General features: G+C 45.2%; 2 protein-coding genes across 3 annotated transcripts in view; one reads left to right on the top strand and one right to left on the bottom strand.

Moving 5' to 3' along the window:
- The window catches only part of tssc4 (tumor suppressing subtransferable candidate 4), a 19,320-nt gene extending 8,730 nt beyond the window's left edge, over positions 1-10,590 (bottom strand). Inside the window, exons 1-2 of one of the 2 annotated variants that reach the window (XM_072592069.1) lie at positions 10,394-10,590; positions 4,839-4,911 (exon numbers count right to left, since the gene is read on the bottom strand). The gene's annotated coding sequence lies outside the window, so the exon portion shown is untranslated. The remainder of the gene's footprint in view (positions 1-4,838; positions 4,912-10,393) is intronic. The other variant, XM_072592068.1, reaches the window with a different exon arrangement.
- A 193-nt stretch (positions 10,591-10,783) lies between these two features.
- Positions 10,784-16,023, top strand: part of slc67a1 (solute carrier family 67 member 1) — a 116,210-nt gene continuing 110,970 nt past the window's right edge. Inside the window, exon 1 of the mRNA XM_072592067.1 lies at positions 10,784-11,173. Coding sequence (XP_072448168.1) covers positions 11,066-11,173 — 108 coding nt within the window. The 5' untranslated portion in view covers positions 10,784-11,065. The remainder of the gene's footprint in view (positions 11,174-16,023) is intronic.

Genomic DNA, 16,023 nt, shown 5'->3' with positions numbered 1-16,023 from the left:
AGAGAGAGAGAGACACGAGAGAGAGAGAGAGACACGAGAGAGAGAGAGAGAGACACGAGAGAGAGAGAGAGACACGAGAGAGAGAGAGAGACACGAGAGAGAGAGAGAGACACGAGAGAGAGAGACACGAGAGAGAGAGAGAGAGACACGAGAGAGAGAGAGAGACACGAGAGAGAGAGAGAGAGACACGAGAGAGAGAGGAGAGAGACACGAGAGAGAGAGAGAGAAAAACAGACGAGAGAGAGAGAGAGAAAAACAGACGAGAGAGAGAGAGAGAAAAACAGACGAGAGAGAGAGAGAGAAAAACAGACGAGAGAGAGAAACAAGAGAGAGAGAGAGAGAGACACGAAGAGAGAGAGACACGAGAGAGAGACACGAGAGAGAGACACGAGAGGAGAGACAGAGAAAGAACAGAATGAGAGCGTGAGAGAGAACACGAGAAAGAGTGTGCGAGAGAGGGAACGAGAGAACGTGAACACGAGAAAGAGAGAACACGAGAGAAAGAGAGAGAGAGAGACGCGAGGCAGAGAGAGAGAGAGACGCGAGGCAGAGAGGAGAGAGAGACGCGAGGCAGAGAGAGAGAGAGACGCGAGGCAGAGAGAGAGAGAGACACGAGGCAGAGAGAGAGAGAGACGCGAGGCAGAGAGAGAGAGAGACCGCGAGGCAGAGAGAGAGAGAGAGGACGCGAGGCAGAGAGAGAGAGAGACGCGAGGCAGAGAGAGAGAGAGACGCGAGGCAGAGAGAGAGAGAGACGCGAGGCAGAGAGAGAGAGAGACGCGAGGCAGAGAGAGAGAGAGACGCGAGGCAGAGAGAGAGAGAGACGCGAGGCAGAGAGAGAGAGAGACGCGAGGCAGAGAGAGAGAGAGAGACGCGAGGCAGAGAGAGAGAGAGACGCGAGGCAGAGAGAGAGAGAGACGCGAGGCAGAGAGAGAGAGAGACGCGAGGCAGAGAGAGAGAGAGACGCGAGGCAGAGAGAGAGAGAGACGCGAGGCAGAGAGAGAGAGAGACGCGAGGCAGAGAGAGAGAGAGACGCGAGGCAGAGACAGACGCGAGAGAGACGCGAGAGCGAGAGAGACGCGAGAGCGAGAGAGGAAACGAGAGCGAGAGAGAAACGAGAGCGAGAGAGAAACGAGAGCGAGAGAGCAACGAGAGCGAGAGAGCAACGAGAGCGAGAGAGCGAGAAACGAGAGCGAGAGAAACGAGAGCGAGAGAGCGAGAAACGAGAGCGAGCGAGAGAGAAATGAGAGAGAGCGAGCGAGAAACGAGAGCGAGAGAAACGAGAGCGAAACGAGAGCGAGAGCGAAACGAGAGCGAGAGCGAAACGAGAGCGAGAGAGAGCGCGAGCGAGAAACGAGAGCGAGAGTAATGAGAGAGAGCGCGAGAGAAACGAGAGAGAGCGAGCGAGAAACGAGAGCGAGCGAGTAACGAGAGCGAGAGTAACGAAGAGCGAGAGTAACGAGAGCGAGAGTAACGAGAGCGAGAGTAACGAGAGCGAGAGTAACGAGAGCGAGAGTAACGAGAAATGAGAGAGAGAGCGAGGAAACGAGAGCGAGAGAAACGAGAGCAAGAGTAATGAGAGAAGAGCGCGAGAGTAACGAGAGCGAGAGTAACGAGAAATGAGAGAGAGAGCGAGAACGAGAGCGAGAGAAACGAGAGCGAGAGTAATGAGAGAGAGAGCACGAGAGAAAAGAGAGCGAGAGAAACGAGCGAGAGCGAGAGAAACGAGAGCGAGAAAACGACAGACAGAACGAGAGAGAGGAACGAGAGAGAGAGAGAGAGAGGAACGAGAGAGGGAGAGAGAGAGAGAGAGGAACGAGAGAGAGAGAGAGAGAGGAACGAGAGACAGACAGAACGAGAGAGAGAGACAGACAGAACGAGAGGGAGAGACAGACACACCGAGAGAGAGAGAACGAGAGGGAGAGACAGACACACCGAGAGAGACAGACAGACAGAACGAGAGACAGACAGACAGAACGAGAGACAGACAGACAGAACGAGAGACAGACAGACAGAACGACAGACAGAACGAGATACAGAACAAGAATGACAGAGATACACACAGAACGAGAGAGAGGCAGAATGAGAGAGAGAGAGAGACACACATACAGACAGACAGACAGACAGACAGACACAGAATGAGAGGTAGAGAGAGAGACGGACAGAACGAGAGACAGACACGCAGAAAGAGAGAGAACAGAGAGACAGAGAGAGATACAGAACGACAGACAGAATGAGAGACAGAGTCAGACAGAACGAGAGACAGAACAAGAATGACAGAGATACACACAGAACGAGAGAGAGAGACATACACACAGACAGACAGACACAGAATGAGAGGTAGAGAGAGAGACAGACACAGAATAAGAGAGAGAGACAGATAGACAGAACGAGAAACAGAAAGAGAGAAAGGGAGACACAGAGAGAGAGAGAGAGAGAGAGAGAGAGAGAAAACGAGAGAGAAAGAAAACGAGAGAACAAGAATAAACAAGAGAACGAGAGAAAATGAGAGAACGAGAACACACACAAGAGGATGAGAGAAGGAACCAAAAGACAGAAAGTACTTGACCTCATTCTCACCAATCTGGTTGCTGCAGACGCCTCTGTCTGTGATAGTACTGGAAGGAGTGACCACGATGCAGCCCTCATGGAGACAAAGTCCCATTTAGGTAGCTTCCATCTGCCATGCTAAATGGCCACGGACAGATCTAAAGACTCAGGACTGGACAATTACAAGGAACTGTGGGCCATCAGCCACAGCAGATTATACTTCAACACAACCTACAACCTCATGGTTCAATATATCTTCCGTTATCCAGGGCATCAACCCTGGTTCAACGGACCGTGCAGGACCACATCCAGTTATGAATAGAGGTGAACAATTTAACAGCTCATTGGAAAAGGAAGTTTCACAATATCCTCATTCTCAATGACAACATTTCAGCAATAACAGTTCCAGAACTTGGTACATCCATGTCCAAGCTGTTCCACTACAGCTACAATGGCTGTATCTATCAGATAATGTAGAAAATTGCCCAAACACACAAGATGCAAAAAAGGACAAATCCAAATCTGCCAATTACTGATCCATCTAATTTCTCATGTTCATCAGTAAAGTGATACAAGGGGTTTCAATAGTGCTGTCAAGCAGTTTCACAAAAACCTGTTCAATGAAAATTCATTTAAGTTTTTCCAGGACCACTCAGCTCCTGATTCATTACAGCTTTGATTCAAACATGGACAAAAGAGCTGAACCACAGAGGAGAGATCAAAGTTGCTCCCTTGATGCCAAATCCACAGTTGACCAAGTGTGGCATCAAGGAGTCCTCGCAAAATAAAGAATCAATGGAAATTCGGAGGAGCTGTCTATTGGTTAGAGTCATATGAGCCTAAAGAAAGATATTTATGTGGTTGTTGGAGGCCCGTCATCTAAGCTCCACAATATCTTTGTAGGAGTTACTCAGGGTAGTGTTTTAGACCCAGCCATCTCAGCTTAATGACCTTCCCTCCATAATAAAGTCAAAAGTGGAGAAGTTCACTCATGGTGGCACTATATTCAGCAGATTTGCAACTCCTCAGGTACTGAAGCTATGTCCAAATGCAGAAAGACCTGAACAAATCCAGGCTTGAGATGCCAAGTGGCAAGTAACATTCATGACACACATGTACCCCTGGCATTGCCATCCGCAACAAGAGAGAATCTAACCATCACTCCTTGACATTCAATGGTATTACCATCACTGATTCCCTCACCAACAACTTCCTGGAGGCTTACCATGGACCAGAGACTGCAATGGACTAGCCTTACAAATACTGAGACTACAAGAGCAGGTCAGATGCCAGGAATTCTGCAATGAATAATTCACCTCCTGACTCTCCAAAGCCTGTCCATCATCCACAAGGCACGTGTCAGGGATATGAGGGAATGATCCCCTCTTGCCTGCAACAATACTTAAGACGCTTGACACTATCTCGGTAAAAGTAGCTTGCTTGCTTCAATTGCACCTTGTTAAACATTCACTCCCTTCACTACAGACGCATAGTAAGGCATTTCAGACAGCACTTTCCAAACCTACGACCATCTAGAAGGACAAAGACAGCAGAAAGATTGGTACAACATGGTACTTAAAACTGGTAACATACAATATCATATCTGTCACATTTACTAAAAACAGTATTCCATTAATTGATGAGTGGAAATCATTTATACTCCCAGAATATATCCTTCACATTACTAGAATTAAAGTATTTTTGACAATCTGATAAATCAAGGATTATGCTGTAGGAGTCTGGCAACAAATTCGGAAAGAAAAATTATTTTTTGTTGGATCAGATGGTGTTGTATTATAGTTCTGATAAATGGATCTATGTAAAGATGTCTTATACTAACAGCACTTTCATGGAATTACATTATTCTATACCTATTGTTGAGTGAGTGAAAAGCTGTAATTCCTAAAGAGCACCAGCACCCCAGGTTCAATTCCAGCCTCAGGCGACCGTCCGCGTGGAGTTTGCACATTCTCCCCGTGTTTGCGTGGGTTTCCTCCGGGTGCTCCGATTTCATCCCACAGTCCAAAGATGTACAGGTCAGGTGAATTGGCCAGGCTAAATTGCCCTTAGTGTTAGGTACATTAGTCAGAGGGAAATGGGTCTCGGTAGGTTACTCTTTGGAAAGTCGGTGTGGACTTGTTGGGCCAAAGGACCTGTTTCCACACTGTAGGGAATCTAATCTAACCTAACCTAAACACAGCCAGATAATTTCAGGATAGATAAGGTGCTGCCACATAATTCCCTCTAGTATCTATAAATAGATAAAAGGGAAACTACTGATCAAGGCTTACCTTATTCTGAGACTGAATCAATTTTCCTCCTTCCCGGTCTGTCAAAGCTACCAGAGTTCTAAGCTCACACACCCTGTCGAAAGAAAACATCAGAAGCACCAAACTTAGCACTTTAATTGTTTTTAATCAGCCGCACAATATCTCTCAAATTTTAGATTTAGGAGGAATTTGTGTTTTGAACTTCCTATTTTCTATTGCTCTTTGCAGTTTCAAACATCAAAATACTCTGCTGAACCAACATTTCTGGCACATATCAAAGAATCTAAGACACTATTCCAAGCAGAGCTGCACTAAAAACTAGGCATTTGCATCCTCCTCAATGAACACAATCAACAATCAATTATTTAGTCACTTATCTCAGTTGTTTGTTTTCCAATACATAATACTTAATTCATTGCAAAGTAGTTTGTTGCCAAGTGGTTTGGAATACAAATAAAGTAGAGCAATTTCTTAAGCAAAAACAAAGTACTGGAAATAAAGTACTCAGCAGTTCTGACACCATCTGTGGAGACAGATTGATGATCTTATCAGAACTGAACATAGTGCATTTTGTTCTTGTTTTACAGTCACAGATGTACAGCACGGAAACAGACCCTTCGGTCCAACTCGTCCATGCCGACCAGATATTCCAACCTAATTTTGTCTACCTGCCAGCACCCGGCCCATATCCCTCCAAACCCTTCCTATTCATATAACCATCCAGATGCCTTTTAAATGTTGCAATTGTACCAGCCTCCACCACGTCCTCTGGCAGCTCATTCCATACACGTACCACCCTCTGCATGAAAACGTTACCCCTTAGGTCTCTTTTATATCTTTCCCCTTTCACCCTAAACCTATGCCCTCTAGTTCTGGACTCCCTGACCCCAGAGAAAAGACTTTGCCTATTTATCCTATCCATGCCCCTCATAATTTTGTAAACCTCTATAAGGTCATCCCTCAGCCTCCGATACTCCATGGAAAATAGCCCCAGCCTGTTCAGACTCTCCCTATAGCTCAAATCTTCCAACCCTGGCAACATCCTTGCAAGTCTTTTCTGAACACTTTCAAGTTTCACAACATCCTCCCTATAGAAAGGAGATCAGAATTGCATATAATATTCCAAAAGTGGCCTAACCAATGTCATGTATAGCTGCAAAATGACCTCCAAACCCCTGTACTCAATACTCTGACCAATAAAGGAAAGCATACCAAACACCTTCTTCACTATCCTATCTACCTGCGACTCTACTTTCAAGGAACTATTTGGCTTTGTCCAATTTTCCCTGGAAGGACTTAATCTTTTTATGGCAGTAGTGACCAATACACATAACCTTTAGCATGTTCATCTCTGAAAAGATCTTTTGGATTGTGATCTCATGTATAAACCATAACTTTGTGCCAAGTGCTCACGATAAATGATTAGAATGCCAACAGCAGAATACCAACGTTTATTGGCTCAAGTTTTAATGTTATTCAAATTTATAGACACCCTTTTTCATTTAGGCAGCTTATATATTAGAAAGAACAAAGTACTGCAAATGCTGAAAATCTAAAATAAAGAACAAAAATTCTGGCAGTGTTCACTATATGTACGGAAAGGGAGAAAATGAAAGTTTCAGGTCAATCACCTTTCATTAGTCTATTTGGTCAGGTCTTTGCCACTCAATGATTGTATCGACATCATGATTTAGACTGTGCTGTACGGACAGTGACACCTTGCTCCTTACAGAAACGTTTCATGACTTAATCTTCCTAAATTGCCACTGTGGTGGTTTAGCATGTGTTGCCAAATTACTCTTTTGCCTCTGACTCTTCTCCTTTAGTACCTTCTCTTCCTTCCAGCATATCAATTTGTTAGAATTCTCATCTCAATCCTTTTTACCCATGATCTTCTTCGGCTACTACAGTGAGCAATTCTTAGTTCTTTGTGATTTCAACATTCAAAGCTTCCAATGTTACTTCTCTGAACTCCCAAAATCACTCCCCCAATATAAACAGTCTTAGTCACATTTAGGCTACTTTCGCGACCTTGCCATCTCTAGCGACCTCTCTATGTTTATGGAAAAACTATCTACAATCACTTCCTTGCATTCCTCATCACCCATAGCCCATAACCTCTTTCCAATCTCACTTTATTTTGCATCCACCCCTAGGAAGTACTCTTCTCCAATTCACTTACAAATGTTGCTGCATGAACCAGTGTTGCTTCCTGAAGTAGACACAGAATTATAGTCTGTGAGCTAAACCCTATGACTTAACACCCCCATATTTAACAAATTAGCTAATCTCCAACTAGGATGTAGGACAGTTACAGCATGGTGACCTTGTGTTGCACTGATACGATGAGCCAGAGACCTGGGTTTAAGTCCCATCTGCTCTAGAAGTGTGTCATAACATCTTTATACAGCTTGACTAGAAAATATCTAGGAAGTTGTTAGGTTGGAAGAAAATGGCTGGATAGAAATTTTATCCTTAATTATTATCCAGTTACCACTGCTGGAGACTCACATGTCGATATTACTTGGGTGCAATATCACATTCACTTGCTTAGTGGAGTAACCATGAATTAAGTATACAAAAGCACTAAACAATTAAGATGATAATAGGAGAGGAAATAAACACGGCTATTATTATTAGAGAAGAAGGTACGAGGAAAGCTAATGAGGGCTAAAGGCTGTTAAGTCTCCTGGACCTGTTGGGTTGCATCCTTGGATTTTAAAGGAGGTAGTTGCACGGTTTGTTTTGAATCTGGAAAGGTCCTAGAGGATTGGAAAATACCGATGTAGTACCCTTATTCAAAAAAAGAGGAAGTCAAAATAAAGCTAACCACTGGCTAGTTAGCTTAACATCTATAATTGGAAAATGTGCGAGTCTGTTGTAAAGGATGTAAGAGCAGAGCATTTAGGAATATGTATGATCAAACAGAGTCAGCATGGCTTACAGTCAGAGAATCGTACAACACAAAAACAGACCGTTCGGTCCAACTCGTCCATGCCGACCAGATATCCCAAATTAATCTAGTCCCTATTGCTGCCATTTAGCTCATATCCCTCTAAAACCTTTCTATTCATGTACCCATTCAGATGCCTTTTAAATGTTGTCACTGTGCCAGCCTCCATCATTCCTCTGGCAGCTCATTCCATATACACACTACCTCAGCATGAAAGTTGCCCCTTACATCACTTTTAAATCTTTCCCCACTCATCGTAAACCTATGCCCTCTAGTTTTGGTCTCCCCTACCATGGGAAAAAGACCTTGGCTATTCACTGTATCCATGCCCATTATGATTTTATAAGCTTCTATAAGTTCACCCTTCAGCATCCGACACCAGGGAAAATAGCCCGAGCCTATTCAACGTTTCCCTCTAGCTCAAACACTTCAGCCCTGGCAACATCCTTGTAACACTTTTCTGCACCTTTTCAGGTTTACCAACATCTTTCCTTTTGCAGGGAGACCAGATTTGAATACAGTATTCCAAAAGTGGCCTAACTGCCATAACATACATCCAACTCCTATACTCAATGCATTGACCAATAAAGTCAAATGAAACCAAAGTCTTCTTCACTAGCCTGTCTAGCTGCAACTCCACCTTCAAGAAACTATGAACCTAAGGTCTTTTTGCTCAGCAACACTCCGCAGGGCCCTACCATTAAGCATATATGTCCTGCCCTGATTTTCCTAAACGTAACCAATGTACCTGACTAAATCTGTAGTTATTAGCCTTCCCGAAACTGCCATCCATCGCATCCCCCGGTTCCTGTAAATTCGTCATTGCCACCTGCTGCTGCTTCAACAGATCCATGCGATCAGATAGAATTTGCAATCAAACCCACTTCCTACAAACGTAATCATGAAGAACACTGAAATTAACCCTAATCTTCCACATCCGACAGGTAGAGCACATCGCTCTACTAAAGGCCAACTCTGCATCTTAATCTACAGACCCAGGAAATAACAGTCTTACTGCTCTGAAAACATTTCACAAAAAGGAAATCATGCCTGACGAATTCATTACAATTCTTTGAGGACATAATAGAGGATAGATAAAGGTGAACGAGAAGGTGTAATTTATTTGGATTTCCAAAAGATATCGCAAGTAAGATTACTTAAGGTAAGAGCTCATGGTGTTGCGGGTAGTATATTAAGCACGATTAGAGAGTTAGGAGAAAGTGAGGACTGCAGATGCTGGAGATCAGAGTTGTAAGTGTGGTGCTGGAAAAGCACAGCAGGTCAGGTAACATCTGAGGAGCAGGAGAATCAATGCTTCAGGCCTAAGCTGACAGAAAGTACAATTGTGATGATAGGGGCATTTTAAGGATGGCAACCTGTAACAAATGGAGTGCCACAGGGATCAATGATAGAGCCATAATTATTGACAATATATATTGTCTTGGGTGCAGAATTGAAGGCAAGTGATGAATTGAAGCCACCAAACCCTGCTCTAGTTTCCATATCAACTTTTCCTGATAGCTAATCTGTATGCTAAGTTTGGTAATATTGTAAGTCATAGTATTAAAAAGGCATTTAAAAGTAATGAGTGTGAATTGGAGCTCATGTTTGCCTCATGAAAATTTCACCATGTTGTTTGACAAAAGCTTACAAGATGCAGTGAGATCATCTTAATGTTGAAACAGACCTCAGTCAAAATCTCACCTGATTCTGTCAATCATTTTGTCACAGTCTGATAAAATTCTGCCTATAACGGGCTTAATTATCCATTAAAGGAGTAGCAGGTCATTTTGAAGATCACAGGGCAGGTCACATTGTTATAGCTCTTCATTCGGTTTTGAGTTTGCGCAACAAGGATTGATTCCTGGGAATGAAAGGGTTCTCTTTCGAAGCAAGTTCTCCACCATTCTGCCAAATCTTATTCCTGATGAAGGGCTTTTGCCCGAAACGTCGATTTCGAAGCAACTTGGATGCTGCCTGAACTGCTGTGCTCTTCCAGCACCACTAATCCAGAATCTGGTTTCCAGCATCTGCAGTCATTGTTTTTACCTGGTGGAGAACTTGGACCTTTAGATATTGGCAATTTTATTTAAACGCTTGAAGACTCTGAGGGGGCATGACCTGAGTGAATGCTGAGAGGAAGAAACTGGAAAGGAGGGATGAAGCTTATTCATCTTTGGATTTTTCTATGCAAGAGAGCAATGGAGGCCGGGTAACTGAGTACTGAGGCTGAGGTGGACAGAAGAGTATTCAAAAGGGAATCGTGGAATTATGGGCAGGAAAGTGAAGTTGAGAGCATTGAGATCAACAAGATCTTATTGAATGGCAGAACTGTTTCAAGTGACAAAAAAACACAGCTCTGTTCCACCTTCTTAGGCATGTTCTGCTAATGCTTACTTTTAGGCTCTGTTGCGAGCGATGGCACAAATGATCAAAGACGAAGGTAGCCTGAAGACTTTCATATTGGAATGTAATTATCTCGATAGTAAATTATAACAAGCGATTTTCTACGTTAATTTCCAAACTGGTTTGTTTAATGGAACATTCACTACCTCAGTGTAAAGATGGCGCACTATCTACTGTAATCAGCTACAGCATCTCTCACCAACTCCGCATTACTCACAAATTCCGAGTAGTGGTCAAGATATTGTTTAGCTCCAAAAGGACAGCGGTTCTTTGTTGATTGAGTTGGGACTCCGAGTCCATATCCCTCTGGTCTCGACAATAGCCTAATTTCCCAGATCCTGCGCGGGTCTCTGCCGCCAACTCACTCCAGGCCCACACAAGCTCACCGCTACCCCGCGGCGCGTGCTGGGAACTGTAGTCGCGCGGGCTCGGCTTCATCATCGAGAACTACAACTCCCATCATGCCGTGCAAGACCATCTCCATGACAGCAACCGGCGACGGTGATGAGCAGCTGCTCTGAGGAAGCTCGAGCCGGGGCATGGGTTTCCTCCAATCAGCGTGAGAGGGAGAGGCGGGATTTCTCGCACGGCCGCTCAATATTACATACTAACGTTGGCCATTGGCGGGCACGACAGAGCAGCGGCATTGAGGCGCTGTGTAAATCTCCTGCTTGTCCGCCCTGTGGGATGGTCAGTACCCGCCCCTCCGCTGTGTGTACGGTTGTCTGGGAGTCCCGCTGGCCAACCGGTGCTCAGTGCCGGTGCAGGGACGCTCGCCCACCCTGAGTTAAATGTACATTCAGTCAGGCTGATCACAGAGGCTCAGGAGACTGAGGTGTGAACCTGCAGGACACAGATAGGGAGGGAGTCCTGACTGTCCTTGGAAACCATGGCAGGTCCAAAACAAGACGGCAAGGCGGGCTTCGTCATCCTGATAGCTCACATCAATATGGTCCTATATTCCACTAGCTTCTGGATCCAGACTGGAGTCATGCCTGTGAGTAACAAAGTGCCTTTTACTGTGTGATCAGGTAAAATCCAGGAGAGTGCCCCCGGTTGCGCAATGATCGGAGCTTGCTTTTTTTTTAAAAGAGTCTGCTGAGTCATGTAACACGAGAATTGCCTTTTGCGTGCTTTCATTCTCAAACTTTCATCTTTAATGTTTCATGATTCAATGGACTGTCTAAGCTGCAAAGGACTTAAAACCTAACTTCTTAAACCTGGGCGCTCGCGAAGAGGAAGTAACGCAGAGTTTGTAATGCACCTAGAGGTGATCGAAAGTTACATAATGGTGTTGTCGAACCAGGCTGTTCGAACTGTCGCTTGGAAGTAACTTTTCAACTGAACCCTCTCATCTGCTATTTTTTCTTATCGCATTCAGTTTCGTCTCTTCCTATAACTGCATCTTGTAAGTTACCATTGAATCTGCACATTATTCCAGTTCGTAGCAATTGTTACGCAACGTGTGGGCAAATTACTGCAGCTGCAGGAATCTGTATCCTAAAAGCAAAAGAACAATGCTGGAGATCACAGCGGAGGAAGTGAGGACTGCAGGTGTTGGAGACTAGAGGCGAAGAGTGGTGCTGGAAAAGCACAGCCGGTCAGGCAGCATCCAAGTAGCAGGAGATTTGACGTTTCGAGTTTATTTCTCTCCATGAATGGAACTGACAAGGGAGGCAAGATGGCAGTATGATGCACTGACCTTTACATTGCTGAGGCCAGATGCCAACTCACTGACACCACCTCTTACTACCCCCATGACCACAATCCCACGTCTCATGACCAAGCCATCATCTCCTAGACCATTCACAACCTTATTACCTCAGGTTATCTCCCATCCACAGCCTCCAACCTCATAGTTCCCCAACTTGCATCACCTGATTCTATCTCTTACCCAAAATCCACAAACCTGACTGCTCCGATTCACTAATTGTCTCTGATTGCTCCTGCCCCATTGAATTCATCTCTGCTTATCTCAAATTTGTCCTGTCCCCCTTGGTCCAGGAACCCCCCCCATATGTTTGAGACATCGTCCACGCTCTCCTCCATGACTTTTTGACTCTTTGGTCCCCAAAACCTCATCTTAGCCATGGACGTCGGTCCATCTACACCTGGAAGGCCAAAAAGCCCTCTGTTTGTTTCTCTCCCACTGACCCAGCCAGTCCCCTTCCAGCACAACTTAGATTTGATTTGTGCAACTGGTCCTCACCCTTAACAATTTCTCCTTTTGAATCCTCCCACTTTCTCCAAACCGGAGGGGTGGCTATGGGTACCTGCATGGATCCCAGCTACGCCTGCCTCTTTGTAGGATACCTAGACCAATCCCTCTTCCAAAGCACCATTCCTTATCTTTTCCTCTGCTACATCGATGACTATATTGGCGCTGCCTTGTGCTCCCATGGGAGTTGAACAGTTGGAGGAGACCACATAGAGAACAGTATTCCTTTGGGGCTTTGGACGGATATGAGTGGGTAGGTGTGGGTGCAGGTTTTAGACCTCTTGTGGCAGCTGGGGAAGCTGCCAGATGTGGAGAGGGGTTTGGACTGAAGGAGGGAGTCGTGGAAAGGACAGTCCCTATGGAATGCAGATAGGGGTGGAGAAGGAAATAGTTTTAGTGATGCAGACTGACTAGGTGGTGAAAGGCTTCCACCCTGATCTCAAATTCACCTGGACCATCTGCGACACCTCCCTCCCTTCCTGACCTCTCATCTCCGGTGACAGACTCAACACTAACATCTATTTCAAATGCACTGACATCCACAGCTACCTTGACTACACCTCCTCTCATCTCCTCTCCTGTAAAAATACAATCCACTACTCCCAGTTTCTTTGCCTCTTCTATATTTGCTCCCAGAACAAGCAATTCCACTGCAGGATATCCCAGATGTCCTCTCCTTCAAGGACTGCAATTTTTCCTCTCCCATGATCACAATGTCCTCAATCATGTCTCCTCCATTTCCCTGGGTCCTCGAACCCCACTTGTCTCCAAATCCAATGCATCATCCTCTGCCATTTTTACCACCTAAAGTCAGTCCACACCACAAACTATTTCCCTCCCCACTCCTACCTGTGTTCCATAGGGACCGTTCCAACCACTACTCCCTCCTTTGGTCCACGTTCCACACCAAACCCCTCTCCACACCTGGTAGCTTCCCCAACTGCCGCAAGAGGTGTAAAACCTGCGCCCATCCCTACCCTTTCATGTCCTTCCAAGGCCCCAAAGGATTATTCCAAATCTGGTTTACTTGCATATCCTCAAATTTCATTTACTGCATTATTCGTTCTCTTATGTGGTCTCCTCCGCATTGGAGATACCAAGTGCAAACTCTCAGAATGGTTCAGGGAACACATATGCTTCAACAGCACCGTCAAACCCCCACCTTCTGGTGGCCAACCATTTCAACTCATTCTCCTGCGTCCTGATGACCTGTCCATTGTGGGCCTCCACCACCTAAACAAGGCCACCCAAACTCGAGGAAGAACACGTCATCCTCCGCCTTGGGAGCCTACAACCACACAACCTCAACATTGAATTCACCAGTTTCCAAATCTCCCCACCACCCCCCACTCCATCCCAGATCCAACCCTGTGACTCAGCGCCACCCTCCTGACCTGACCTACCTGTCCATCTTCCTTCCCACTGCTACCAACCTATTACAATCACCTTCTACTTGCATCGACCTATTGTAATCCCACCTACCTTTTCACCAGCCACACCCCCACTCCCCTATTTATTTCTCAACCCCCTCTCCCCCTCCCCAATCTTGAAGAAGAGTCCTGCAGAAATGTTGACTCTCCTGCTCCTCAGATGCTGCCTGACGTGCTGTGCATTGTCCAATGCTACACTTTATCGACTCTGACTCTCCAGCACCTGCAATTCTCACCTATCTCCTTCTCTCCATGGATGCTGTCTGACTTGCTGTGATCTCCAGCACTTTCTGTTTTCAATGACAATTGTTAACTTGGTTAAAAAGAACTTCCTTCAGTGCCATAATTTTTTTTTAAAATCTGCAGATGCTGAAACAAAAACAAATTGCTGGACAAATTCAGCAGGTTTTCTCTCCACATTTTTTTTCTATCCACAGATGCTGCCAGACATGCTGAGTTTGTCCAGCAATTTCTTTGTTTCCTTAGTTCCTTCTTTGGTTCTTTTGCCAATTGCCATGTCCTCCTTGAAAATTTTGCAGTCATTTCTGAGATTTATTTTATTGTAAGTTTCTATATTGCCAATGTTAAGCTGATGAGCCCTCACGTTACAGGTCTATTCCCTTCCCATGTTTTGACAAATTATGTAAATTTTTTAACAGTCCAGTCTTTTGGCACCTTCTCTATATCTAAGGAGAATTGGAATATTCTGGTGAGAACCTCTGCAAGCTCTATCCTGTTTCTTTCAGTTTCAAAATGTGGAGCTGGAAAAGCACAGCAGGTCAGACAGCATTCGAGGAGCAGAAGAATTAATATTTTGGGCATAAGCCCTTCATCAGGAATGTGGGCGGGGGAAGAAAGCTGTGAGATAAATAGGAGGTGGGGGTGAGGTAGCTGGGAAGGCAATAGGTTTGATGGTGATAAGTGGAGGGGTGGGTGCAGCAGATAGTTGGGAAGGAAGATGGACAGGTGGGATAGTTCAAGAGGATGGTGCCAAGTTGGAGGGTTAGATCTGGGATGAGGTGGGGGGGGGGGGGAGGGGATGTGAGGAAACTGGTGTAGTGTAAGCAGTAAACAAATAGATGGGGATTGAGCCCAAAGGGAAAGAACTTCTGGGCAGACAAAGGAGTGGATAACAATCTGGCTACGAGAGTGAATAGCTGTAAATGGAGGCTGTTATAGTGGCTAACAATAGGTAATGTGTAATGACAGACTATGCAAACAAGGCCTGCTGTGTCTGGTTAGGACATGGGAGAGTTCTGGCCCTAAAATTATTGAACTCTATATTGAGTCCAGAAGGCTGCAAGGGCCCCAAGTGTTTTCCTTCTAGCTTGCACTAAGCTTAATTGGATCACTGCAGCAAGCTTACCTCTTCTTTTCCTACCTTGACTCAGTCTTTTCTCCCCTAGTCCAGTCCCGGCCCACTTACATCCGTGAATCATCTGACTTTTTAATGTCAGTTTTGGAATTTCCAGTTTGTAAGTTTAAACCACCTTCTCTTTACTATGGACATGCAACTCCTTCACACATCCATTTCCCATCAGAATGGTCTCGGGGCTCTTCGCTTCTTCCTGGAGCAAAAGCAAGAACCTTTCCCACCCACCACCACCCTACTCCCCTTGGTCAAGCTTGACCTCACTCTGAACAACCTCTTTTAACTACTATCATTTTCTAGAGGTCAGGGAGGTGGCCATGGGTGCATATTTGCGCCCCAGGTATGCCCATTTCTTTGTGGGATACGTGGCAAATTCCTTGTTCCAGTCCTATTCAGGCCCACTCATCTGTTTCTCTGATATTTCAATGATAGCATCAGTGCTACTTCAGACTCTTGTCTGGAATCCAAAGTTCATCGACTTCGCATCCAATTTTCACCCACCCTCCCTTTCACCTAGTCTATCTCTGACTCCTCCCTTTCTTTTCTTGACATCGCGGTTTCCATTTCAGGGGATAAACTGGCCACTAATATCCATTATAAACTCACTGACTCCCCCAGCTACCTGGACAATACGTCTTCCACCCTGCTTCCTATAAAGACTCCATTCCATTCTCCCACTGCCTCTGTCTCCGTTGCATATGTTTCGATGAAGTAAAACTTTGACAGAGCCTCTGAAATTTCAACCTTCTTCCTCAACCGAGAATTCCCCAGCACCATTTGTCTAATGAGGGAACAAAAGCAGAAGTTGCTGGAAAAGCTCTGTGAAT

Source organism: Chiloscyllium punctatum, chromosome 22 (genome assembly GCF_047496795.1).
Source record: "Chiloscyllium punctatum isolate Juve2018m chromosome 22, sChiPun1.3, whole genome shotgun sequence".
Classification (NCBI taxonomy): domain Eukaryota; kingdom Metazoa; phylum Chordata; class Chondrichthyes; order Orectolobiformes; family Hemiscylliidae; genus Chiloscyllium; species Chiloscyllium punctatum.
This window is presented reverse-complemented; position numbering and strand designations above follow the sequence as displayed.